Here is a 25,480-nt window from a genome sequence, read left to right on the forward strand (position 1 = left end):
TGACGTTACGTCGCAGCCGCCTCGGTTATGGCAAGTGACAGAGGTTGAGGAAGAAGAGGGGAAACTTTTTCAGCTGCTAGTTGCTGTTGGTATTTTTTATGCTTGATAACAACACCAGTATCACATTCTCCCAACTTGACAGTGATTCAGCGTTGTTGTCGTCTGAGTGAGACCGTGTTTCGTGTGAGGCTAAAGTCGTGAACGGTGGTCTGTCGGTCTCGAAGTAGCTGAGTACACCAGAAGTTTGTTCGACTTCGAGTAAATACGTAGAGTCGCCGAAGAGGAGAAGCTATGACAAACAGAGAAGACGAATACGACTATCTTTTTAAAGGTGAGTCGCTGTTTATATTTAAGCTAGTTAGCTCATTTTCGACACCAAGCACTCACCTGTGAGCAAGTGTCATTTGATGCCGAGGTGTTGACCCGCATTCCTGACAACAAGGTGTAACGACATTGATCAGACTTCACGTCAGAGACAAAGGCACCTGCTATGAGCTGTAACATTAACTTTTACTCTTGTTAGTTTAGACGTAACGTTAACGTTACGACATGTTGTTACAGCCGCCCAGCCACATGATTGCCATCTTGACAAGGAGTTTTTTGTATCGCGTTTTGTAGCATCTGCGGGAGAGTCATCATCATCTTGCAGGCCGATGATGCAATCATGATAGGATGCTGTGTTGGGGGGTCCATCCAGACTTGCTTAGAGAAGAAATAGAGCTTGGTCTTTTTGTTTTGTGAGTGATTTTCATCAAATCAGTCTGTGTCTGTTTGAACGCACATACAACTCTTGACACTTTGGGGAAAAAACACAAATTCTTTTGTCAATAACAGTTAATACTTGCTTCAAATATTACACCACATTCATTTTAATAACCGTTGCAAAAAGGGTTGCGGCAGTATACAGGTCTCATGGTAAGCTAACGTTATAGTATTAAAATTGACGGTTAAGTAACGTTACATTTGTTCAACCAAAAAATAACCTTATGTTTTCATCCATTTAAGAGTCATTCCAACTAATAATAATAATAATAATAAAAGTAGTAATTGTGTAATACCATATACCGTGAGACCTTTTTATTTTCTGAGACATTACCATACTGTGAAAATCACATACTGCTACATCTCTATTTGTAATTTGGTCAAACAAACAAAAAAACCCTTCTTTTTAGGTATCAGCAAACTTGCCAGGTGACCAGATATTTTAACAGTCTCCATAACATGCAGAAACTATATCCCATATGTCATCTGATGAAAAAGACACAGCATTGTTTGGCGGGATATCACCATATGGATATGTGGTACAGACTGTAAGTTCTTCAGAAAGGGGAAATGTTGTGCCCATGGTCTGTTCAAATATCAAACGCTAAACAAGCTCATGCTGTCAAACTGGAAATACCTGCATGAAGTGTGTGTGTAGCCACAGCGAAGCTCTGTCCCTAGCATAAAGAAGATGAGATTTACTCACAATTACATGATTTCTGGTGACCAAATAGCAAAGTTATCAGAATCATGTGCAGGGGTGCAAGGACACTGATAAGGTATCGGCTGCCATTCAGTCTTTTGCTTAAACCAGGAAAGGGCTAACATTGTTATAGCCTCCTTTTGTCCCTCGCTGTTGGATAGCATGAGTCAAGTTGGGTGAGCTCTTAGTGAGTCACATAACTACTAATACTTGCTTTTGTTTAGAAACTTTTGTCATCCTAACTGCTTCACTTCTGGTCATTTTCCCATTACATCGCTTAGGTTAAAAGCACATTGATTCCATTACCCAACTGAGTGAATTATGTTAGACAACTGCCTGATATACAAATATATTTATTGATGCATTTAGATGCCATACAATCAGTGCTGATGAGAAAATAATCCTGCTCAAATATAAGGAGTTTACCAGCCTTAACCAGCTTTATAAACTGCTTTAGTTTAACATAAATGGAAATGATGGAATTGGACATAAGATGGTGAGCTTTTGTTCTATTGATAGGTATTCTGGAGGTATCAGTATATCAATTAAGCTCACTGAACTGGGCTCTGATTGTCAGTATTATTTAGTTTCATTCTTCATTTCTGCATTCAGACAGTCATAGGCTAGGCTACATCACTGGATGCAGGGTTGTATAATATAATAGAGAGGTGTCATATCTTTTTAGCTGAAGAATGCAACCCCAACAATAGGTTAGTGAATGGGTGTGTAATGCAGCCATGATAATACCTGTCTGATGGCAGAGGATCTGGAAATGGTTGCATAATGGTTTTTGTGTTCTGCCCAAGATCTTTTGTGTTAGATGAAATGGAGGGTAATACTGTCATTCATAGTTACCTTTTTGGCATGTAGGAGAACCACACTGTTAGGATGTGCAGTCCCCATAGGTTCAAGGTATTTTGATTATTTCAAAGCCAGGCCTTAATGTGGACAGGTTTCTACTTGTGTCTGTTACACCATAGGAACACTGAGACACTTTATGCAGTTTGCGTTAAGAGTGAGCAGCGTTGCTTAAATGCATGTGTAGACACAGTGATCGGTTTGTTAATGCAGTTTCCACATTCTTTAACAAGTTCCTATTTCCTAATAGTGGGGTGGTGTGCTGGTGTGGTAGGTTCCATCTGACAGACTGACTCACCTGATAATTGTGGAAGTAGGTTTCTTTCAAACACTCACCCTAATAAAATCTGTTTAAGTACATTTTAGGAGAAGATCCAGTAGAGTAATTCGATTTAAGCATCTGTTTTTGTCATCATAATCACACACTAAGCATTAATAGAATAGCTCACTCTAAATTGCAAATGTAGTCATTTACTTCTCTCACCCCTTCTTAGTGAAAACTCATAGGCATTTTTCCAAGTGTAGTCATCATTAGAGGTGTTAGCAGATTTGATGGATTTTTATGCTTTGTTTGGGAAGTGTAAAATTGTGGCCCTGTTAACTAAAGCAGTTTGGAGGAAGGTTTAGCTATAACTTAAGGCCCCACTGCATTTTGTGCTTGGCATTTGCACAGACTTCAGCAGAGTTGTCTGAGACTAGAGTGAGTGCTCAGTTTTAGTAGCAGATGTCTAAACATTTTTTTTGCAGTAAATATTTAGATTCTATACACTTAAAACAGCAGGACAAGTTATTTATACAAATTGATTTGACATTGTGATATAATGTACTTCTCAGTTCTCTAGAGGGGAAAAAAGACAAACATTTAACTTCCCTTCAGTCAAATCCTGTCATGTCTGAAGTGAATTTGATTGGTGAAATCTGCAGTGGATAACCGCTTTAACCAACATTAATGTGCTCAGTCTGCATGTATTTCCTGAAAAGAGCAGGTGGTTCTAATGGTTCTAAAAGTTTGTATACTCAGTGGGAGTCCCCTGAATTTCTGCTCTACCGCGACTGGGAGCAGCACAAGTGTGTCACAGGCGAGGCAGGCTATCTAATAGTAATGAGGATTAAAAATGTATTTAAAATGCTTCTTGTTCAGTTTCTTCTCTTTGTTTTAATGGACGGTTGCACCAAAGGTCTACAATGAATTTGCCTTTACAGCTGCAGCCATAATTTAAGCTGTGCTGCTCAAACACAAACACATTTATGTGTAGTCTATTCTCCATTTGTATTTTTCATTCTTGCAAATGAGGTTGTGTTGTACTCATCAGTGAAAAGAGTTCAATTTAAAAAAGTAAAAAAAAAAACATTTATTTTGCAGATTGTCTACAAGACAACATGTGACCGTACTGATGATTCCTCTGTCTTTGGCTAAAAATCCCCTTCTTTTCCCTGTAGTGGTGCTGATCGGAGATTCAGGTGTAGGGAAGAGTAACCTGCTGTCTCGTTTCACCCGGAATGAGTTCAACCTGGAGAGCAAGAGCACCATCGGGGTGGAGTTTGCCACCCGTAGCATCCAGGTAGAAGGCAAGACCGTCAAGGCTCAGATCTGGGACACAGCTGGACAGGAGCGATACCGTGCAATCACTTCTGCGTGAGTACAGCATTTAAGCTTTTGTGGAACCAGGATCACACTTCCACACAAAAGCAGAGACACCCACTTTACAGAAATACATGCTCCTTTGAAGACAGTAGCGGGTCTTTTTAAGTCCAGCACACCTGCAGTTCCACAGTTCCACACGCACTGGTTAAAACGAGCATGTTCTTACATTCTAAGCACAGGAACTTCAAAGCACCTCTTTTCCTTCCTCACTCAATCGCATAGTACCATTTTTCTATTTGTCAAAACATGATTCACAGTCACGTGAAGTTTGGATGAATTATAAATGGCTGGCATTGACTTTCAACCAAGGGCCATCCATGACTTACATTTAGATTCAATCAATTACTGCTTTGTCAATCCTAAAATAGTTAGAAAGAGATATTTGGAAGTGATTAAGGCTACTAAATTAACCTTTTTGCTTGGGGGAGGAAGTGTTTAGTTAATCACAGCTTCCTACTTATCTCTTGGTTAATTTCCCATGTCAACATTTGTAAATGTTTTTGTTTGCACACAAAGCTCATATATTTTGGCTCTACTGTTTTATTTCTAGTGTTTCTCAGTTTCTACCACTGTGTTCACTGTTCTACCCAGCCCATATAACAAACCCACATGGAATTGTAAAATCAACAGGCTGTGACGAGAAAAACTTGACTCCAGTTTATATTATGTCCATTTCTTCTCATCTTGTCCAGGTACTACCGTGGAGCAGTTGGAGCTCTCTTGGTTTATGACATTGCCAAGCACCTGACATATGAAAATGCTGAGCGCTGGCTGAAGGAACTGCAGGACCACGCTGACAGCAACATAGTCATCATGCTAGTGGGCAACAAAAGTGATCTACGCCACCTAAGGGCGGTACCCACAGATGAGGCCAAGGCCTTTGCAGGTATGGTCTCAGTGAAGGCATTGTGTGTGCATTGTATGAGGACACACAGTTATTAGCCTGTATAGGCTAGGTTCTATGATCCATCCATCCATCCATCGTCAACCGCTTATCCTCCGTACAGGGTCGCGGGGCGTTCTATGATTTAATTTAATTAAAACTACCAAATATCTCGACAACTTTGTTTCAGACCAAGTTTATTTTTATTTTTCAGCCTTTTAGTTCACTTTTTGACAACTATTTGACACTAACCTAAGAGTGGTTTGACCACGTGTTCACTCTTGACCTCGAGTTTATTGGCTTGTGTCTGAGTGTTGCCCCTGCTTTGATTTGTAAATGACACTTGATAGGACTGCCTGTAAGAAAGTCAAACATATAAGTCCCTGTTGATCCATATTAGAGTGAGGAAATTAATTGTCGTTGCTAGATAAATAATGTTTTTACCTATAAGTGCTTCCTGTTTCAACTTATTGTTTTTATATACCACTCGCCTAATTTATGCTACCTCATTTACGTAAAGACCATGTGGCTGACATGTCCATGCAAAGTGTATTTTAATGCTGAAGATTCTCCTCAACAACACAACAGCAACAGTGTACCAATCTGATGTGTCATTTGCACTACTGTGTGACATTATTATCCCCTTAACTATGATGGTAATAATTTTATACAAAATTTCATTTTAGTTGTTATGTAATTGTTATTATGTACAAATTACAATGAAGGAACAAATCAAGAAAAATGGCAGTGATATATGATTATTGCGGAAATTAACCAATAAAAATTTTAATATAAAATAAATTTTAAAAAAAGATTAACCAATAAATCACTTGACATATGACTTATTTGATTAATGTATCGATTTCAGTTTTTATAATGGATAGTGATGTTATCAAATGTCTTGTCAAACCAACAGTCAAAAACCAAAACTTATTCAGTTTACTGTAATGTTAAGGTAGGGAAAAGCAGCACGTGGTCAGCATTTTTGCTTGAATACTGACTTAAACAGTCTTAATCGATTTATCAAAATAGCCGATTAATATTCAGTCGATCGACTAATCAATTAATTAACCGATTGAATCTGTAATTAAAAGCACCAAATATTTGCTGGTTACATCTCCACAAATGTTCAATGTCATACATGTCGCAGTACGAAAAGCATCATAATTGTTAAAAATGAATGATGGCTGAATTCCATTTAGCTGCTTCAGTTTCAGGGTCTTTGTATTATGCATGCTGGATCATTGTCACACTCTCACGACTTACTGGGACACATGAATGAAACAAAGTCAGCGTTAATAGTAACACCTGAGCTTTGAGGTTTAAATGTCTGCTGTGAAAAAGGAATTATTATAGAGTAAACAGTAAACTTACTATTTTATTGAAATTACAGATTAGTTGTGCCTTAGTTTATATATGCAATACAGTAGTATAACATTTTAAAATGGAAAGTGTACATCCTGGCAGACCATATTCTTTGCCTACAGATTTACTTACAGAAGATGTGTTATTAAGAATGTAAATCATTATATGTTTTACTCTGTCTTTGTGAGCAACATCATTACATTTAATCAGATTCTAAATCTACGTTACTGAGCAGAACAGTCAGGTGTCACACAACCCATTACATTTTCTGTAATTACAGAGCAGTTCACAGTGAGCAGTCAAACAGGAAGCGGTTGAAATGACTGCATTTCTAGGGAGAACCCTGGAGTGAGTGCATTATGCAGAAGAAGTCAAACCCTAAATCAGTGCAGTGTTAATGCCAGTACAGAACAACAGCACAGTACACCTTAGCTCAGTATAGTTATGAAAGTGGAAAATAATGCAAGACTTTATGTGCTTTTGGCATTATGTGTGCATGTGTGTTTTACAGAGAAGCATGGCTTGTCTTTCCTGGAGACATCAGCGTTAGACTCCTCTAATGTGGAGCTGGCTTTTCAGACTATTCTCACAGGTAAGTTTCCCATTCGTGTATATTTCTCGCCATTTTTTGTATTTATACCAAATGATAGAATAAACATGCATTTGATTCTGAAGGACACTGATGTCTAAGCTCCTATTCCGAATGATAATGCTTTATATATACTGTTAATTGATACAAAAGTGTTAACATTTTCATCAAGAATTGTATGCTTTACATAACAACACCCAACTTCTGCCACTAGATGGCAGCAAAATCCATCCTATCAGTTCTCCATGCCCATTACTGATGTGCAGTCTGTGGCAAGAATACCACCTGAATCTTGTTTTTAAGGTCAAAAGCATGGGTAATTGGAACACAGAAAGACTACTCAGACAATCAGTCCTGGTGAGAGGTGCCATGAAGATAGCCACTCGCCAGCAAATCACTAAGAATAGGTCTTTGTTTGTATCCACAAATCCACTTTAACCCACTGTACAAGATGCATCTGTTCAAGAATGAATTCTGATACTGGTGTACAGATGTGCTTTCTTAAGTAAATGTCTATGAACAGTTTCCTCAGGAGGCATAAAGCCACACAAACACGTGCATTTGATGTTGGAGATTTGGTAACATGGAGAAAAAAAGCAATTGTTGTGACTGAGTCAACTCCTGGAGTGCCTAAAGGGACAATCCAACAGTGAGTGGTGCTGCCACTTCAATTGCTCCAGGGGCTATCAGTCTGCAAGCATGTGCTGTTTGTATTCTCCATGTTCAATTCCCAGACGCCTCTGCTTGAGCCGTTTGAGCCATTCTGCCCACACCACAGCTTTATCAGTACTTTGTAATTCATAAAAACTTCAAACCAACAAGGCCTATTGAGCTAACGTAGCTAATTAGCTCATTAAGGGAGGAAAAGAGAGGAAGTTAGCAGTGCATTAGCAGGCCTGTAAGAACAGAGCTTTAGACCCAGTGGAGCAGAGAAGACGCCACATGTGTAGATCAGCTGCAGACAAATCGTAAGGCAAGTTTATTTGTATAGCGCATTTCAACAACAAAGCAATTCAAAGTGCTTTACATAAAACATTAAAGATACGTAAATATAAAAAAACATTTATATACAATTAAAAAGAGTTATAATAAACAAGATCAAATCAGAGAGTAAAAGTTACAGTACAGTTTAAGATATTAATCAAAAGCCTTAAATTTGAGTTAATAAAAGGAAGTGGCAAAAAGAAACGTCTTCAACCTGGATTTAAAAGAACTGAGAGATTCAGCTTGGAGTTTATTCCAGATATATGGTGCATAAAAACTGAAAGGTGACCTCTCCGTGTCTAGTTTTGACCTTGGGGACAGAAAACAGGCCTTTCCCAGACGATGCCAGCGAAGACCAGAAATGTATTTTGGCCCTAAACCATTCAATGCTTTAAAACAGTAATATTTTAAAATCCTTCCTTTGACGGTCAGGAAGCCAGTGTAAAGAACTCCAGAACTGGAGTGATGTGATCCTCTTTTTTGGTCTTGGTGAGGACTCGAGCAGCAGAGTTCTGAATCAGCTGCAGCTGTGTCATCGATTTTTTTATTTATTTATTTTTTTTAGGGAGACCTGTAAAGACACTGTTACAGTAGTCGAGTCGACTGAAGATAAATGCGTGGGCAAGTTTTTCCAAATCCTGCTGAAACATAAGTCAATTCTTGATGTATTCTTCAGATGTTAGTAGGCTGATAGGGTCATCCTGGTGGATTAATGTCTATATAGGCACAGCAGCTGGTGCTGTGTAGGGTCTGTAGTAATGAGTCATAGTTTCACCAACTGACGTGTCACGTTACAGTCGACTAGGAGTCTTATTTTCCTTTAAGCCTTCTTGCTTCATAGGCAGTTTTTATTTCAGGACTGTTTTGTTCCACATCTGGCTGTAGTTTAGAGTTAAAGCGGCAGTATGCAACAGTAAGTCAGAGGGGTGTTTGCACTAGTCCTGCTCTCCTCTCTCAAGTTGACCACCCCAAAGGCAACTAAGCTAAAGTTTAGGTAAATGACATTCAGTAATGTATCGAAGTATTGACGAAGAATATGTCGATGACGGGTAACTGCAATGAAAAAAACACACTGAAGTTCACCTGGGTGTTTGAACAGCTCTTGTCTGTTAAATGTTATTGTATTGTATGGTTACCAGCATGAGCATGCAGAAGCAGAACCCACAATGTATAATATGTATTTATTATATGTAATTATTATTTAGGTTTTACAATTTAAATAAAAAATGTATTGCATATTGTAGCATTGGGGAATGTCTAAAATGAGACTTGGTTCTGCCACATGACATAACGGTGCCAGTTTAGGATGGAAAGAATCCTTCGCTGCTGCCAGGAGTCTAGATAGAACAGTTGTTGTTCAGTTTTGCCATGCTTTTTGTCCTTATCACAATATGTCCCACTGTTGGCTGGATTTATAGGCATCTACACGTAATTCATTCCCTTTCACCCTTCTCTCCATCACAGCCATCTACAACATTGTGTCACAGCGGCAGATGTCGGGGCGAAGCGACTCAGACTTCTCACCAGCCTCCAACGTAGTGCCCATCACGGTTGAGCCCACTCAAAACGCAGCCAGTAAGGGTGTCTGCTGCCAGTCCAACTGAGACCTTACCACTGACCTCCTTCACCTCCAGGCAATTGGAGAAACAGCCAGATAGACAACAGGGACAGACAAATGGAAAAGGGAAATTGAGAGACAGGTAGAGATAACCATTTCACACAAGGACACTTGTATCGAGGTTGATTTTTTTTATATGTCTGGTTAAGAAAACTTAATACAGTATGAAGAGGGGGGCCAGTGAAGAATAGATAGTAAAGAGGGGGGGAGGATTAGTATCACTGGAAAGAAAACAGTTGAGACGCACTGTGCATTAAGAGGTACATGATCAGAACTGATTGATAATCTAAAGAAAAACTTAACACATTATAAAAGGTCCCTTTTGTATCTCATCCCGATTTTTGTCTTTGCAAACTGTCTCCCATTTGAAAGCTCTATTTTATAAGCCAGTAAATTCTTTCCCTCAGTTTCCCACTTCCAGGATATTTGGCAATAAAAATTCACATCCAAAAGACTGAACTGCATCCCCTCGCCACTGTCATTCCCATTTTCCCTAAATGTATATTTAGAAAGTAATGTCCCTTACAATATTTATTGAACACTAGACTAAGGTCTCATTGGCCAAAGGGTTTACAATTTAACACTAGTTGGTTAGATTCCATACTGTTCGCTTCACAGCGAAGGGAGCTTTCTTTCTTTTTGATGCTTTTGTGTTTGCCCACAACAATATCTCTATGTGAAGAAACTTGTAAGGGCAACTACTCCTCACTAATGGAGGAGCAAGGGCTTAAGTCACTTTTCCTAAATGCACATGCTGGAATTTGGTCGACGTTGGTTGGTTCAAGTTGTGTTCCACCAGACCACTCAGAGCAATAACCCCCCCCCCCCCCCCCCCCCCCCCCCCCCCCCCCCCCCCCCAACAGTGACATGTAATTTCTTTTTGATTGCTTTTGATGTTTGTTTTGAAGGCTTTCCTGCTCTGTGCACACTTGGTACTCTATGGATGAGTCATGCTTTTGCAAGCTTTGAACAGCGTTAACTCTAAATGAAATGGGATAGCTGCATCACTAGTGAATGGGTTAACTGCCTCACATGTTGGTGGAATAGCAGCGTTTGCTCTGCTGATGACTATTTCACCCCTGCCCTGAACCTTTGGGTGTAGTGGGAGAGATTAATGGGTTTAAATGCATGGACAACCCCCTGCTGTTGCTGCTGCCTGCTAGCTGGGATGGATGGATAGATGGATGGATAATGTTTCAGGGGATGAGGTAGTGAGGGCACTCAGCCCTGCCCTGCTCCTGTGGTCTCTGATGTACCCGAGATGGCTTGTTTTACTGTAAGTGAAATCCTCCACTGCCTGCTCACCTACTCCTTTCTGTCTCTCTCCACACTGTATGTAACTGGAACAGGACTCTGCCTTCTGGGATCTCCCTAAGGTCTGCCCTCGCTCTCACTTGTCTTTATTTCCTGTGGAGGGGGCAGGGGGTTGTATTCAGGAGCCAAGATTGGGTTGTTAGTATCTTAATAGTTTAATAGATGAAGAAATAGATGGAGATGGTATGGTAGAGTTAGGAGGGGCTTAATTAAATCCAAAGGTTATGCACACAGATGGTGTTTATCCTGCTGATGTGTTCAACACTGGCTTCTGTTGACTTCACGGATCTTAAACTGGGTGGTGTAGGTTAGGGCTTTTTTTTAACATTTATTCTAATATATGTATATTTGGACTGCATATGTATAAATAAATCTCATTTGTTATAGCCTGCCTCTTCTCATGTCTCTTTTAAGATGTTTTTAAACAATAAAAGGCTGCAAATAGCTGGCTTCTTCATTAGTGAATCTGGTAGAGTGCTTAATTGAATGAGACATGAGTTTAGATGATCACAGAATATTGACATGGGTATATTATAATTTAATTCTGAATGTCCACTGTTAGAAAATAACAATATTTGCTGCAAAATAACTTTTCCTCTGAACTAAGATCAAACACAAATAGACATCATTTTAAAAGGATCAATTTAGCCATAAAGACTCTCCCTTCAAACAAACAAAAAACAATTTGTTTCAATTGGAGATCATTTCATTTTTGTTTTATTAGAAACATTTACAATACATCTTGAATCTTGGAAAAATAACAAAGAACCAGAACTAACATGGCGCAGATACAATAATAATAATAAAAATGTCTCCAAAAAATGTAATTCACAAAAAAACATGTGCTATAACAAATAAACCTGCAATATCACATGCCTTGTAAGGGCATGGCATACTGTAACAGAGTTCAAAGACTTTTTTTTTTATTTTTTTTTTCCATCCATCAAAGTTGACGGTCAGCCTCAGAGGGCCACATTGGCAACCCTCTTTCACTGTTCACAGAGAAACCAGAAACTAACGCCAGGTGATCCTGGCCCAAAAACTAATGCACTACGACCACTATTAGACCGGTATGAAACACCTCTACTGTGCTGGAAAAATTGGAAATGCTACCAAAGACAAACTGTCAGACTGTATTCGTCTCTTTGGAAAAGGTTGCGAGTTTCACCAGTGAGCGCCGCTTTAGTCCCCATCCTTTACATGCAGAAAATGTGCCATTGTAGTGTTTTTGTCAAGTTTTTTTGATCCCTATCAACTCTTACACAAACTTCAAGTTAATTCATATGAGGTGCAAACAGTCTTTCATCACTAACAGGTGACAGAATACAAAATCGGACTTTGATGTGGGGACTGAAATGGTATCTTTGCCTGGCTCCAAACTCATGTCAACTTTCCAGTTTCCAAAGAGACTCCAACTATGAAAATCTACAGAGGAGAAACAGCCCAAGTGTACTGATGTTAAAGGATAACACAGAACCTGCACCGTTCCTCCTGTCTAAGTGACCATACAACATACATGCAAACTAGTACGGTAATGAATCTGTTGTGTGTATATGTGTGCATCTAGTTACATAGATCTACTACACAGTGCGCTGTTGTCCTGTCCCAGATGCCTCCGCTCGATTTGCACTCTTCACCTAATTAACACATTAGGGAAATTCTCTCATAAAGGCTTTCTTTAAGCTGATTATGCTCTGTTGCTAGTGTTCCCAAACTGAGTAGTAGATGTAGAAAATGTATGAATGAAAGTGTGTACAAGTTTTGTGTGGCCCTATTGGCAGGAGGGTCACAGCTGCCTCATTCATTCCAAGCATTGCAGTCGTAACATGTTTTATACGTTTGATAAGTAAAAGCGAGTTTAGATTACAGAGGAAATGGGTTATGTGTTTCAGTCAGTAACATGGGGTTAGTTGAAGGGGGGAAAGGGGTTACAGCAAGCAGCACTGCACAAAGAATGCTGATGCAGGAAAAATATATAATTGAGGCACAAAATTGATGCTCTGTGACTAAAATATCTCCAAATTCTAAAAAATATTATATTATTTTCTGTAATTATTCCATTGTGAATGCACCAATGTTGAAGTTGTGCATGTCTGAAGTTAAAATTTAAGCTATGGGGAACTCTCGTCCCATTTACTTCATTTACCATGAAGCATATGGAAAAGGCAAGCGTCCATAACTTTCATAAATAAAACTTCTAAACTTATTTTCTCATTTTTCTTATTAGTAGAAACTGACTTCCCTGTGTTTAGAAATATATTAACTTCTTGTAATTTTAATTAAAAAACAAAATGTCTTGAGGTTACTCATAAATATGTTGCTTCATTTTTTTTTTTACTTTTCATAAATAACATCCAGATACTGACTTTTTTCCTCTGCTTTCTATGAAATAATAACCAATGTTAGCAAAATAGATTTGAGAAATTGTAATATGTTTTTTTTTATTCATTTTAAGTTACTTTCTATAAATGTATGTGGAAGAACTCAAATATAGTCTACGTTGAAAACCTGTCGCAAATTCTTTCCAAAAAAACAAACAAAAAACTTAAAGCTCACTTGTAAATTGACAAAACAATAAGCATAAGGAGTGCATTGAGTTGAGTGGTCTTTTTTTTTCTTTTTTCTTTTTTACATTCAAATGCATTACTTGCTCAATGTGTGATTTAAACAGGTTGGTAAAATTGCTTAAGTGCATCCATTGAAAATAAGGATTTCCTATCACTCCTTAAAAGGGATTCTACATAAATGCATAAAGACCTTTTCATATCAAGAGAAGAAAAACATCAACAGTTTCTACCATTACTATAATAGTAAGCTTAATACAATATTGTAAATAATACTAACAAGAACTTAATGAATCAAATGTCACTGTGAGAGTCACCCCACCCCTTTGTTGCACCACTGAATTGAAACGTATTTCATACTGGGTGAGTTGGACAAATGAAACTTACATCTTAGCATATTCTTAAGAGTCATAATTAAACTTTATGTATCAATTAGTTAAACTACACGGTAAATATGATTTTAAACCGATGTTCACTTTAAGGTCTTAAAGCTTTTTATACACTTATGGTATCATGCTGATGAATTCTTTATGCGATCTTAACTTTTTTCTGATAAATCTTACCTACTGTACTATATTTTACTAACATGCAGTTAAACTTAAGGACACAGTTAACGGCTCGCTAAACGATATTAACCAAAACCACAGTGTTGTTTTGTTACTGTTACACTGTCACCTTGTTTACACCTAAACGTGATCCCTTGTGGTTTACTCTGAGGGTCTTAAAAATTTTAAATTTTCACTCACGATTCCTTTGCTCCTTCCGTCAATTATTTTTAAAATTCCTTGGGATGTCCCTTTTTATCTCATTGGTCAAGTTTTCCAGAAAGATTAAGACATTCCCTGGACTGTTTTTCTTCCACCAGCCTCACAGGACAATAGAAAACTACTCAAAGGACTGTAAGTGCCAGGATGTGCTTTAAGCTGATCTCTTTGGGGAGAAGTAAGTCTGTTACCGGCGCCTCTGTAGTATTAAACTAATCTTACAACACTGAAACATGATATGCCTTTATTTCACAGATATCGATTGAGTGGCCTCTAAGACTTTGGGGTAAACAGAGTAATTCTAGCTATGAGATTATTTCTTAATAATCCTGATTCAATAAACTCTAAACCATGCTGATTTTGATGCTAAAATAAGTTAACTCAAGTGATAAGTTAGCTCATGTCCTCTCCTTCTATTTTGTTCTTTGGCTATGTCTGACCTTTTTCTTTCAAAAACAATACAGATGAAAAAGTAGGTGCAAAACAAGTATCGAATAGAGCCATGAAATCTGACACTTAGTATTACTATGTAAACAGAAATCATCTTAAGATATGCTATAAGTAACACGCCTGCCCCTGTATGTAATTTAATAAAGAATAATGAGTGTAAAGAATCAAAGCTCTTCACATAAGCATGACCGCTATAAGAGAATGACTGGTACAGTACATCATATCATGTTGCACTACCCTCTACTCCTCACTGCTGTGTGTACGTTTTTTGACCAACGCCTTCGAGACATCAGTCTGTCATAAGTGAAGTCACCAGCTCCTGCTTTTTAACAAACAGGACAGACCTTGGTGCTTATGCTCTGGTCTTGTTTGTTTACAATTGAGGGATCACTTTTACAGCGCAATGAGATTTCCTCCAAGTCACAGAAATTGCAGTTAGATCGTTACAGTGCCACTCCAGAGAAGGAATCCTTAAGTTTGCCATGACCCACTCTGTGATCTGATTGATATTCAATGTAAAATAAAAATTAAGCAATCAAAAGACCCTGATGAACACAACAAGAACAATTACTTATTCTGAAACTGTTACTAATTAATTATATCTCCGTTTCTACACTGGCATGTATCCATAATGAATTTTAAGTAGATATGAGACAGAAATGCAACGGTATTATCCTAATAATCAAGGTCAACTTGTGAATAGAATATTATGTAAAGAACTGACTAAGCAGGCTTCTCTGTTTATTGTCCCAGTATAGTCCTATTATTGCTTTTGATCCTAATATATATAGAATGTGATGTATTCATTAAGGGTTAGGTTATTACACATACTATTCATTTGAGTTTTTATTTGAGATTGGATTTATACATCAGCGGCTTCATAAACGATATTTATTATTACAGTTTATAGTAGTGTCTGGTTAATTTCTTATCTATATATTTGGACGAAATACTAAGTTAATCAGTTTAAATAATATTTCTTAAATGTATGGATCTATCTAATATACTATTATTGTCAAAAGGATGATGGGGCGCATATATAAAAGATTTACTCTCCCTAAAACTCAGAAACATTTTGAATTCCATATGCTAAAACACTGACAATGACACCTTCAGTTTGTAAAAATAACCAAAACCTCACTTCAAGCGGGCCTTCGTCTGGATGTTCAGAACTGATACACATACTGTATTTACATAGATGCTCCGAGTGCTTTCCCATAAAGTACAATACTCATTAACTTATACAGCGTCTAAACAGGGAGAATCTCCAATAAGCCCTCTCTTCATTAAACCAGTGCAAAACTCAACCAAGTCATCAGCATTGACTAAATGGCTGAGAGGTCTCCCAAATTACCACTAGTACTACTGTAGTATAAGAAGAACAGGAACCACCGTAATATAAAAAAAATGATAGGGAATCCTTATGTGCATGTCTTTCAAATTCTATGAAATGTATTTCACCATCAATGGTCGGTTTGGTATTAATCAAATGCGCATGTTCTGTAATAAGGTGCTCTACTTTATATTTTAAGAAAAGTGTTTTAAGAGCCTAATTTCCTGAATCCCTCTAATCCCCACCCAAGCAGTTCGATTCACATTCTTTTCTCCAAAAATAAGTACTTTAAAAGTTGTTTTGTGGGGTACTATCAAAGGCCAAAGTTGCTACCTTGTATGCAAAAGTAATGGAAGTATTTTAATAAAAAATATTAAGGCAGAAAACAAAATAAAAATACTAAGTTCAAAGGACAGTGTCGTACTGCCTTGAATTTGATGTTGAAAGCTTAAGCCAAACCACTGTGCAATTTCTCCATCCATAAAATCATAACTCTTATTTATTCCTACATCTGATAGATTTCAATGTACTTTTTGCTAGTACAGTGCTTTCCCTGCAGTCCACACGTAATGTGAGTGGTCTGCTTTATATGTTGTTGTTTGTTTTTAAAGGAGGGGCCTGTGTCCCAGAAGACACAATTTGTAATTGTTCATTCTTTTTTGAGACAGAAGCCGAGTTGAATTGTTATCCAATACAACCTGCTGGATCACCAGTGTTCCATTTTTTCCCCCCACTACTGGACCACATGTGAGAACTCAAAACTCACTGCAAGACTTGAATGATTGATAAAATTGGTAGATGTACAAGGTTTTTTTTTGGAGCATACTTCTCTCTTTCTCCAGCCAAAATGACCCCCCCCCCTATTATTCAACAGCTTTAATCCCTACCCCCATTCGCTCTCCTCTAGCCCTCGAAAATCCCCAGGCTGGGGCTAAGGCAGACGCAGAGGGTGTGTAATTTGATTCAGCATGAGTGCTGGTTAAATGGGGCGTTTCCTCTGCTTTCCTGTCAATTACAATTGTCTGATTTCATTCTGGAAGCTCAAAGCGAGGGTGTCCATAGTGAAGGGGCAGCTGCAGGATGTCCCATATAGTAGTGAGCTGACACGATCTGCACTGGCGCTGTCACAAAAACAGAACCCCATTCAAATTTCTGGGCGGTGCACTTGGGGAGTGGAGTGAGAGTTAATGCTGCACCCCGTGTGATAATATCACGCAATCTTTCTTTTTGTAGGTAAATGCATACATTTTCATAATTTGCAATGGGTATACGGCAAATGTGTGACATTAACGTTGAAAGGTGACTGGTGTGTCTCCTGATAACTGTAGATAATTTATTTTGCTCCTAAGCCTCCCCTCATTTCACAGGCGCTGCCAATTTCAGCTAGTGTCTTTCAAATTTTGTGTGCGTGTGTGTGTTTTGGGACAAAAGCCCCCCCCCCAGTAGGGATAGCTCAGAGCAGCAGAAAAGGAGAGGAAAAGGGGGGTGGAAGGGCCAAGAGGGAGTGGAAGAGGGAGGGGGCCCTATTCGCCCAGCTGCATCCAGCCCCCTCTGTGCTTGTAACAGTGGGGTGGGGCAGTAAGGGGCTCGCTGCGGGACCCTGTTTTACCCCTCATACAGCTCCAGAGTCCCCACACGGTCCGCACCTGGACCAACCCATTTGACTAATTATGAATGAGTAGATCCAGGCCGTGTCCGAGCACTCTGCAGCCCACGCCGCTACCGGGCCCAGACAATACGCCCCACTCAGAGAGGCCTTCGAAAGCAAGCGATCGAACTGTAAGCAGGGGGAGACATAAAAGCCACAGAAAAGAGAGAAAGAAAGGGGGCTAGGCGAGACCTCCAACTCGGGGTCACAGCCACAGTGTGCCATGAAACACCTGCTCCTGTACAGCTTTGCTAATTACAGGGGAGACAGCTGGCCCCTCGGTGCTCACACATAATGCTGTTAGTATTGGGGGACGTGGAGTAAGGATTACTGATTTGGGACTTATTTTACAGTGTCAACTATTTTAATCGGAGTCTGCTGCTGATTCAAAAAACATTTTACAGTTTTACTCGGCTTCTGTCCACATACTAATTCTCCTCTTTATTTACAGTGCACAGCTCAGAGAAATGCCTGTTGACTGGGGCTCTTGCTGTGTCCTATATCGTTCAGCGACTGTGGCCAAATGACCACACAAGACAATAAAGCGCGGTAAAAGGTGGCTTTGAAACAAGTCCATTGGGGAGACAGATATCGAGAACTAGCCAACTGGATGAATTCCAAGGCTTTCGGCCTCACAAATTAAATCAGTGCTTTAAGCCAACCGAGGAACCACATGCTTTTCAAGTGCCACGAGGAGCAAGCATTACTGAATTTTTTCAACAAACTGTAGTGGCCAAAGTGTAATCAATGGCTACTGGAAAGAAGATTTTACTGATACACAACTTTCATCTATCTCTGTGAATAATGAGACCAATAAAATGTAACAAATTACTATAAATAAATGATGTAATATCCTATCCCTTTTTAGGATTAATCTGGTTTATAAGACTTTAATGTATAAGAATGAAATAAGGGGCCATCTTTTGTTTTCTCGTAAAGCTTGTCAGGCTTTGACTAGAACCAATCTATTCACATTTTCATTTAGCTAAAATTAATATCTATTATGAACCAATTGTATCAAACCACAATCAACATGAGTAAAACTGAAAAGGCTGAATTCACCTTCACATCAGCTCCAGAAATTTCAAGGTATGATTGAAAATCTTATTTCAGACCAAGATGATTGTAAGGTGCAATGAAAATTCTACGTTTTTTTTCCTTCTAATAACAACATTGTATTTCTAGCTCAGTCAGGTGCAGATTGGGTACCTCAACAATCATCTTCTTCCTTCCATATAAACCCACTTCATGGTAAAATAAAAATTTGAATAATAAAATGTTCACATTACTGTCTACCTCTGCCTACACTGTGATTCATGAAAGAAAAACAGCAGCAGTCAAAAAACTGAAAATGCAAGTTACTATACTTCTCTTATAAACAAAACTTTTATAAAATATATATGCATATATATATATAAAAGAAAAACTTAAAAATATTTCTTATACTTTTTAGTAAAGCAAGCAGTGCCTTCTAAAATATCTGCTTGATTGTTTTTAAATTTTCTGAAAAACAAAAATGTGTATTATAATAATAATCATAATAACAGTAAATAATTATTGAACAAACACTGACAAAACTAATGATAAAAACTGATGGGGTTCCTTAAGAGAATATTCGGATGGCCTGTGTGACCTGGGTGTGGCACACTGGGCACTCTGGGTGGTTGAGCTCACAGATTCGGATGGCACACTCCATGCAGAAGAGGTTATGGCCACAGGGCACCAAGGCAGCCGTCACTTTGCTTTCAAAGCAGGTCATGCAGTCCCGCACAGTGGCCGGCGGCGAGTCCGGCACTGGCAGACGGCCTGGGAAACCCTCGCCGGCTGAGGTGGGCTCACTGTGGGCACGGCGAGCCTGGGCATGAGGTGAGCCGGCTACGGGCACAATGCTGGTGACTGAAGAGTTGTTGGTGCTTCCACCTCCGCAGGGCTCGGTTAAGCCAGGGGAGAGTCTGGTCAGGGGGAGTGGGAGGCCTCCAAAGCTCTTGGAACGCTGCTGGGCGTAGAAGGCCACCTGTTTGGGGTAGTCGGGGTCGCCCCAGCTCTGGGTACCATCTGATCCAAAATAAGAGCATGGCTTCTCTCCGGAGTTGGAGAAGTTACTCTTGTTGTAGATTCCCCCTCCCTCACCTCCTCCTCCCCCTCCAACCATGGCATCTGAGAAGTTCTGGCGGTAGCTGCTGGTGAGAGGCTTGCGCTGGCCCCCCTGCAGCCCCCACACCTGCTGTAGCCGGCTCTCCAGACCACCGCTGCTGCCCGCTGGGCTGCTTCCACCATTCGGCCCCAGACAGTCATTCTCATTATTGTGGTCATGCAGGCCTCCTGTTCGGAAAGCGATGTGAGCTTCAATCTCCTCGCGGGCCCGCTCGGCGTTGCTTGGTGACCCTGTGATTTCAAAGACAGGATCGCGGTCTCGACTGGGAGTGACGATGTAAGTACAGGTTTGCTGCTGGATGCGTTTGATGGTGGAGCCTTTAGGCCCCACAACTAGCCCCACAACACGGTATGGCACTCTCACCTGAATGGTGGTCTGACCGGGCAACGGTGTGGGTGGGGAGCCGCTAAAGGACACTCCTAGCTTGTTGCGGGATGCCCGGAGCATGGAGAAGTGCTCTGCAGCAGAGATGATTTCACGGCGGGCCAGTGCAACATCCTCCTTCCGGCCAGTGATTAAGAACACCGGCTCCTCTCCTCTAACGGGGGTTTTGATGTAGGTGTTGGTCTTGGCCCGCAGGGCTTTGATCTTGCAACCTGCAGAGACACCAACATACATTTTAAAATAAGTAAATATGATACAATTTTGTGACACACAAATCAAGTAGTTACAGGTTACAAAATGGTTAAAAGTGATAACACTTTTTTAAAAATCACCCTCAGCTAACACACTCCCAACTCTCCTTTGTTCTGTTTAAATTCAGCATTATGACCAATCTAATTTGATATGTTGCAGGTTTTTACTGGCAAATGATACACCGTGATTTATGAGGTTTCCTGCACCTAAGCATTAGTGTTCTTATTCAGTGTACTTATTTATTAACACTAACTGAGATACATGGATGGTCCAGAGGTATTAGCCAGCATGGACATGACTGTTTTGGAGGGTTGTAGGTGCTTCAGCAGATGCAATACATTTCCACTATGCTGGCAAGCAATCACTTTCTGACCTCTCCTTGAACTTACAAGACAATACAGTCAACCCACGCATGCTTTGTTTTTGGGCCATTTATTGCTCTACATCTGCCCTGTTTCTGATCACTGTGTAACAGTTTACTCTATTGAGTGCTTTTAAGGCAGCATCTTGATGTGAGAGAGTGCAGATTAATGTTATTTAATGACAAATTACCTGACGTTATAATGGGACCTAAAAGGACATACAATAAATCAGTCATTATTTCGGAGGATTGCCGGGTTTATTTTGAGGCCAAGAGACACACAGCAATTCTGTTTATATTACACCCCATGAAGAAACAATTAGGCATTACACTGGTCAGTTTGAGTTCAGTCATTCAGAAATTCAGGCACCTTCCTCATTAAGACATCCACATTTATTGCAGACTCAAACGTTTCGCTTTTCTTGTCTCGGCCATGTCTTAAAGAGACTGGCGTGTCTCTTTGGACAAGCAAGAATCATCAGGCATCTATTCAATGAACACATCTGACCTCATCTTACCAGACTCCAGGTACTTCAGATCACACAACACATCATTGCATTACGTATCTGAAGTCAGCAGGTATCAAAAGCTTTGTAGACTCCTTAAGGTGAAGACAAATGTTGCTCTAATACTAATAAATAGAACCACTTTGTTCAGGAACACTTCTTTCTCAGGGACCAGTGGTACGGACAGAAGGATAGGGATACTCTGAAGGTTAAGTATTGCTCATTCCCAAAATCTGAAAATGCCCTTTGAGGCCATTGCCTGGTATTAAGCTAATAGACCTGTTCATGCCACAGGGATCAAAGAGCAGTTGCCAAATTCCTTTTCACTAACTACATTGCACATTTCAATTAATCCAAATTAATGTCTCAATTAAAGAATTATCTGCAAACAAAATAGGCAAAGATTAATTAATCAAAACCAGAAATTAAGGTCACTGGAGACAATTTTATTTTCCAACTGTTAAACTGTGGTGTAAGCTGTGCCTGTGATTCATAACAAAGCCACCCTTGATCTGAAGAGCTCCAGAGGAAGGTACAAGAGCATCCTCGGGAATCAATGCCTGTGTCTCTGATAGGAGAAAACAATCATATCCAATCCTTTTCTTATGATGGGTTGCTCTGTTTGCCAGATTCACCAGGCGGGATGCACGTTGCCGAGAAGTGGGTGTGTATGCAGTGCCAATGAAGGGCCCAAATCAAATCCCCCCATATCAGCACTTCTTCTCGGTCATGGCAAAAGGGCTGTACACCTCGGGCTGCCTTCGTTTACCCCCATTTAAATTCATAACTTACACTTCAGAGTAAAGAACAGGACCCGCGATGGGAGACAAGGGGCACTTAGCAGCACAAACTAAATCCACATTACCGCAGCAGTGGAGCAAGAAAGGGGGAGTGTTGGTAAAATAAGCCATCTGAACTCCTCTGAACCCCCTTTTGACATTCTCCGATACCTGTTTGTTTTTGTTGCAAGATAAATCAGGATTTGCTAATGGTCCCTTACACACCCTGCAGTCTTTGTACTTCTCTCTGTCCAACCGCATATTACTCCCTTTCCTGACAGACAACCATGTGGTATTGAGAGTGTGCAGTGAAGTGGGGCTCATGAGGAGCCCCTTGTCTTGAGCTCCAAGGCGTGACTCCCATTCAGCTTTTAGATGCTATACTGCCCTTCCTTGTTTTTTTTCCTGCCCCTCTCAACCATGGGTTCATCACAACAGTTAACAATGGGTGCAGCCACATAAACACCACCACCAAGCACAAGAAAGAAGACAAAAAAACCCCACTTCTGGATTCCCTGCTTCAAAACCAACTTTGGTTCAAGCTTGTCCGCAGCTCGTTTGTACATAAATATGGAACTTAGATAAAGTGAAAAATCACCTGACAACAGTTTTACTGCAAATGAGCACAAACAACAGAATATTCTGTTTTTAAAAAAGGATTCCCACCTCCTGGTGCAACTTCTCGCTGAGTCACCCTTTAAGGCCATCCCGTGTGCCAAGCAGCAACACTGTCTGTATGCGCCCCTCCCCTTATCCCCCGACTTTCACACCTTTGTTTGACAGCTGCTGTCATTCAACTTCAGGTCTTTGTTCAATAAAAAAATCTCTTAACTGGAAGAAATACAGGCAGAATCTATATTGTGTCTGGAATTGAACTTTCCAACTCCCTCGTTTGAAAAAAAACAAACAAAAAAACAAGTGGACCACGCTCGCTCTATTGTCCAATTGTGTCACTGGGGCAGTGCGCAACATAAACAACGAGCTGAATAAATTTGGAAAGAGGCTAAACATCTTCCACCATTGAGAGCAAATGTGCTTATTTTCTTAGCAATCGATTCGAAGTGAAAGACATTCCCCTCTTCGCCTGCTGCACGTTGCCTTTTTGAACAGTCTGGCGCGTCTCAGACGACAAAGGAAGCAAGTGCTCTCCGTGCTCCAGTGTGTGTCTGTGCGCTGACATTGATGGCGTGGATGTAGAATAATTCGCCCAGTAGGGAGCGAGGCTCTCCCTCCCTCTGTGCAAATTCACTCAAAAGCAAAATCGACACAAAGCGGCGAACGCCTTGTTTCAATGTATGAGTGTTATGATGAGTACACGAGAACTTACAACGTTGTAGCAGAAAAAGTGGGAGGCTGATGTCTCGGGGGAGTACAAAAAAACACGCGAGCACAGACACACACCACTCCCTTTTCTTTGTCAAATAACACCAGGTAACAGTTAGAGAACAAAAAACTAAGCACACAGGAAACCACGGCGGGGATAATGCAGCACGGTTAGTGGGATAAAAGCATAAGTTTGAGGGGAAATAATTTGCAAGCCAGCGGTTTACCTTGTCTTCCCACTATTTCGGCCACATGTTCAGAGCTGGGCACTGGGACGCATTCTGTTATGTTGCAGCCTCGTCCTTTCGTCTCACTTGAGGAGCTCTCATACAGGGCGCACAACTTGCTTTTCCCTTGCAGAATCGCCGTGTCCCCGCCACCACCGACGCTGTTCGTGTGGTTGTGGTGGTTGTTGTTATTGTTACTCCGGTCCTGTACTCCTGTTGTTGGGGCTCCGCCGCCGTCCTCGCCTTCCCCGAGCCCCAGTAGAGACAACTGGCCCAGCGCGACCCTGAGGGCACGGGAGTCGTCTTCCTCCTCATCGGGCGGCACGAGGAGACCTTCGCTTCCGAAGCCGGAGCCGGCCAGATCCCCGCCGTAGCCCCCATTTTTCTCCATGATCCCTGCTAGAACCAGCAGGCTAGGCATGGCTAACAAAAGAGTGTGTGAGACAAAGACAGGGGAAAGAGACTGGAGAAACAGCACCCGTGCCGCCTCCTCCTCGCCCCCTCCTCCTTCCAATTCCCCCCTTTGCGCTAGTCCCTCCCATAGACCGGCCCCCTCTCTCTCTATCCGCCAGACTTTCAGTACAATAGTCTCTCTCCGAGCTCCAGGCAAACGGGACACAAGGCCGTCTGCACGATGGATGGGGCGGGCGATGTGTTGCTCCACCCAGTCTGGTTTACCCAGCTCCCCTCCTCGCCGAGACAAAACGAGCCGCCCTCCCGTTGTATCATTCCGTCTCAGGTTCCCAAGCCTGTGGCATCTCAAATCAAGCTTCCTCCCGTCGCCTATAGAAAAGAAGAAAATACCTCATCGTTTACTTCCTGCGCCGCTCTCGTCTTAATGCAGACTCGTTCGCGGCTCTAGAACTGCAGTGTAGCCTGAAAACCGCATCGGCGACTTATGTAAGAATAGCCATCCAGGATGTAAACAGTTGCATATCAAAAGGTGCAAGTACAGTGCGCACATGGTCATCTGGTGCTGCTGAAAAGATTATGTCAACTTTATCTTTCAGAGACAAGAGCAGCTCCTGCATATTATGAGGGGGATCGAGGACCATCTGACATGAATTTGGGGAGTAAAGGAGTTAGTGTCATTTTCTTTTTTTTTTAGGGGGGGGGGTCCGCCCACCTCTAGCCGTGCTTTGCGGCAGGTCACCGCGTTGTTGTCTCCGGCGCCGTTGCGCATGAGGATGTTATGTATAGGAGAGAGAGAGGGTGTCTGGAGGGGGCGGTGGGGGCTGTATGCGAGGAGGAGAAGAGAAAGGGAGTTGTCAGACAGGCGCTGCAGACCTTATGCAGCGGGGGAACATCAGAAAAGCCCTCGCACATTTCACGTTTAAAAAAAAACAAGGGTTTTGCAGCAGCCGAGGTGAACAAAGAACCGCGCCGTTCGTTTCGCGCACAGACTCCCCAAGATGTCCTCGACAGAAGCCACGCCTGACGGCATGGTTGTAGTAACCTACAACACAAAGACTCAAACTGCAGTAATAATAATAATATCCATAATAATATTAATAAAATACATTTTCATACAGACAATGCACTTTTTTCATTTTTGGAGATTTTTTAGGTTTTAAACAGGTAGTAAAGTACCTGCAACTTAAATGTATTGTCATCAGAACCTTGTATTTTTTATTTATTTATCCACAATAAATAAATTAGTAAGATCAGAAAAAAAGTTGGCAGATTTCTCATATAATATAATTGTTTTATTATTGAGTTGTATTTTATTATTACACTTGGGTCACCAACATAAATACATTTCCAGTGCTATGCAACAACTCTCCATGTTTTCAGCTTCCTCCAAGTGTCAGTCTAACTCAAGCTTAGCCTGTAGTTACCATCTGTGCATATGCATGGTGGGATGTACAGTGAGTATGTGTTGCGTAAGGCTACCTGAATGACAAGGCAAACTCCGGGGATGTTTACTCTGGGAAAACATTAGATGCTCCGCTGCTTCACCATCCATATTATTTCCCCAACCCACCACAAAATAAAGCCACCTTTACATACATA

At 40.7% G+C, this 25,480-nt stretch overlaps 2 protein-coding genes across 2 annotated transcripts; one reads left to right on the plus strand and one right to left on the minus strand.

Annotated features, from left to right (window-relative positions):
• On the plus strand, positions 1–10,244 carry rab11al (RAB11a, member RAS oncogene family, like). The gene is made up of 5 exons (XM_046044033.1): positions 1–331; positions 3,764–3,959; positions 4,661–4,854; positions 6,728–6,808; positions 9,254–10,244. Exons 1-5 carry the CDS (start codon positions 292–294, stop codon positions 9,391–9,393), a joined length of 651 nt encoding a protein of 216 aa, XP_045899989.1. The 5' UTR covers positions 1–291; the 3' UTR covers positions 9,394–10,244.
• Positions 10,245–11,421: 1,177 nt separating this feature from the next.
• On the minus strand, positions 11,422–23,965 carry mex3a (mex-3 RNA binding family member A). Its single transcript, XM_046044030.1, has 2 exons — positions 23,468–23,965; positions 11,422–20,231 (listed from the first exon to the last, which is right to left on the minus strand). The coding sequence occupies exons 1-2, from the start codon at positions 23,886–23,888 to the stop codon at positions 19,084–19,086; spliced, it is 1,569 nt and encodes a 522-aa protein (XP_045899986.1). The 5' UTR covers positions 23,889–23,965; the 3' UTR covers positions 11,422–19,083.
• Between the last annotated feature and the right edge of the window lie 1,515 nt (positions 23,966–25,480).

The sequence above is a fragment of the Micropterus dolomieu genome, linkage group LG03 (genome assembly GCF_021292245.1).
Source record: "Micropterus dolomieu isolate WLL.071019.BEF.003 ecotype Adirondacks linkage group LG03, ASM2129224v1, whole genome shotgun sequence".
NCBI classification, from domain to species: domain Eukaryota; kingdom Metazoa; phylum Chordata; class Actinopteri; order Centrarchiformes; family Centrarchidae; genus Micropterus; species Micropterus dolomieu.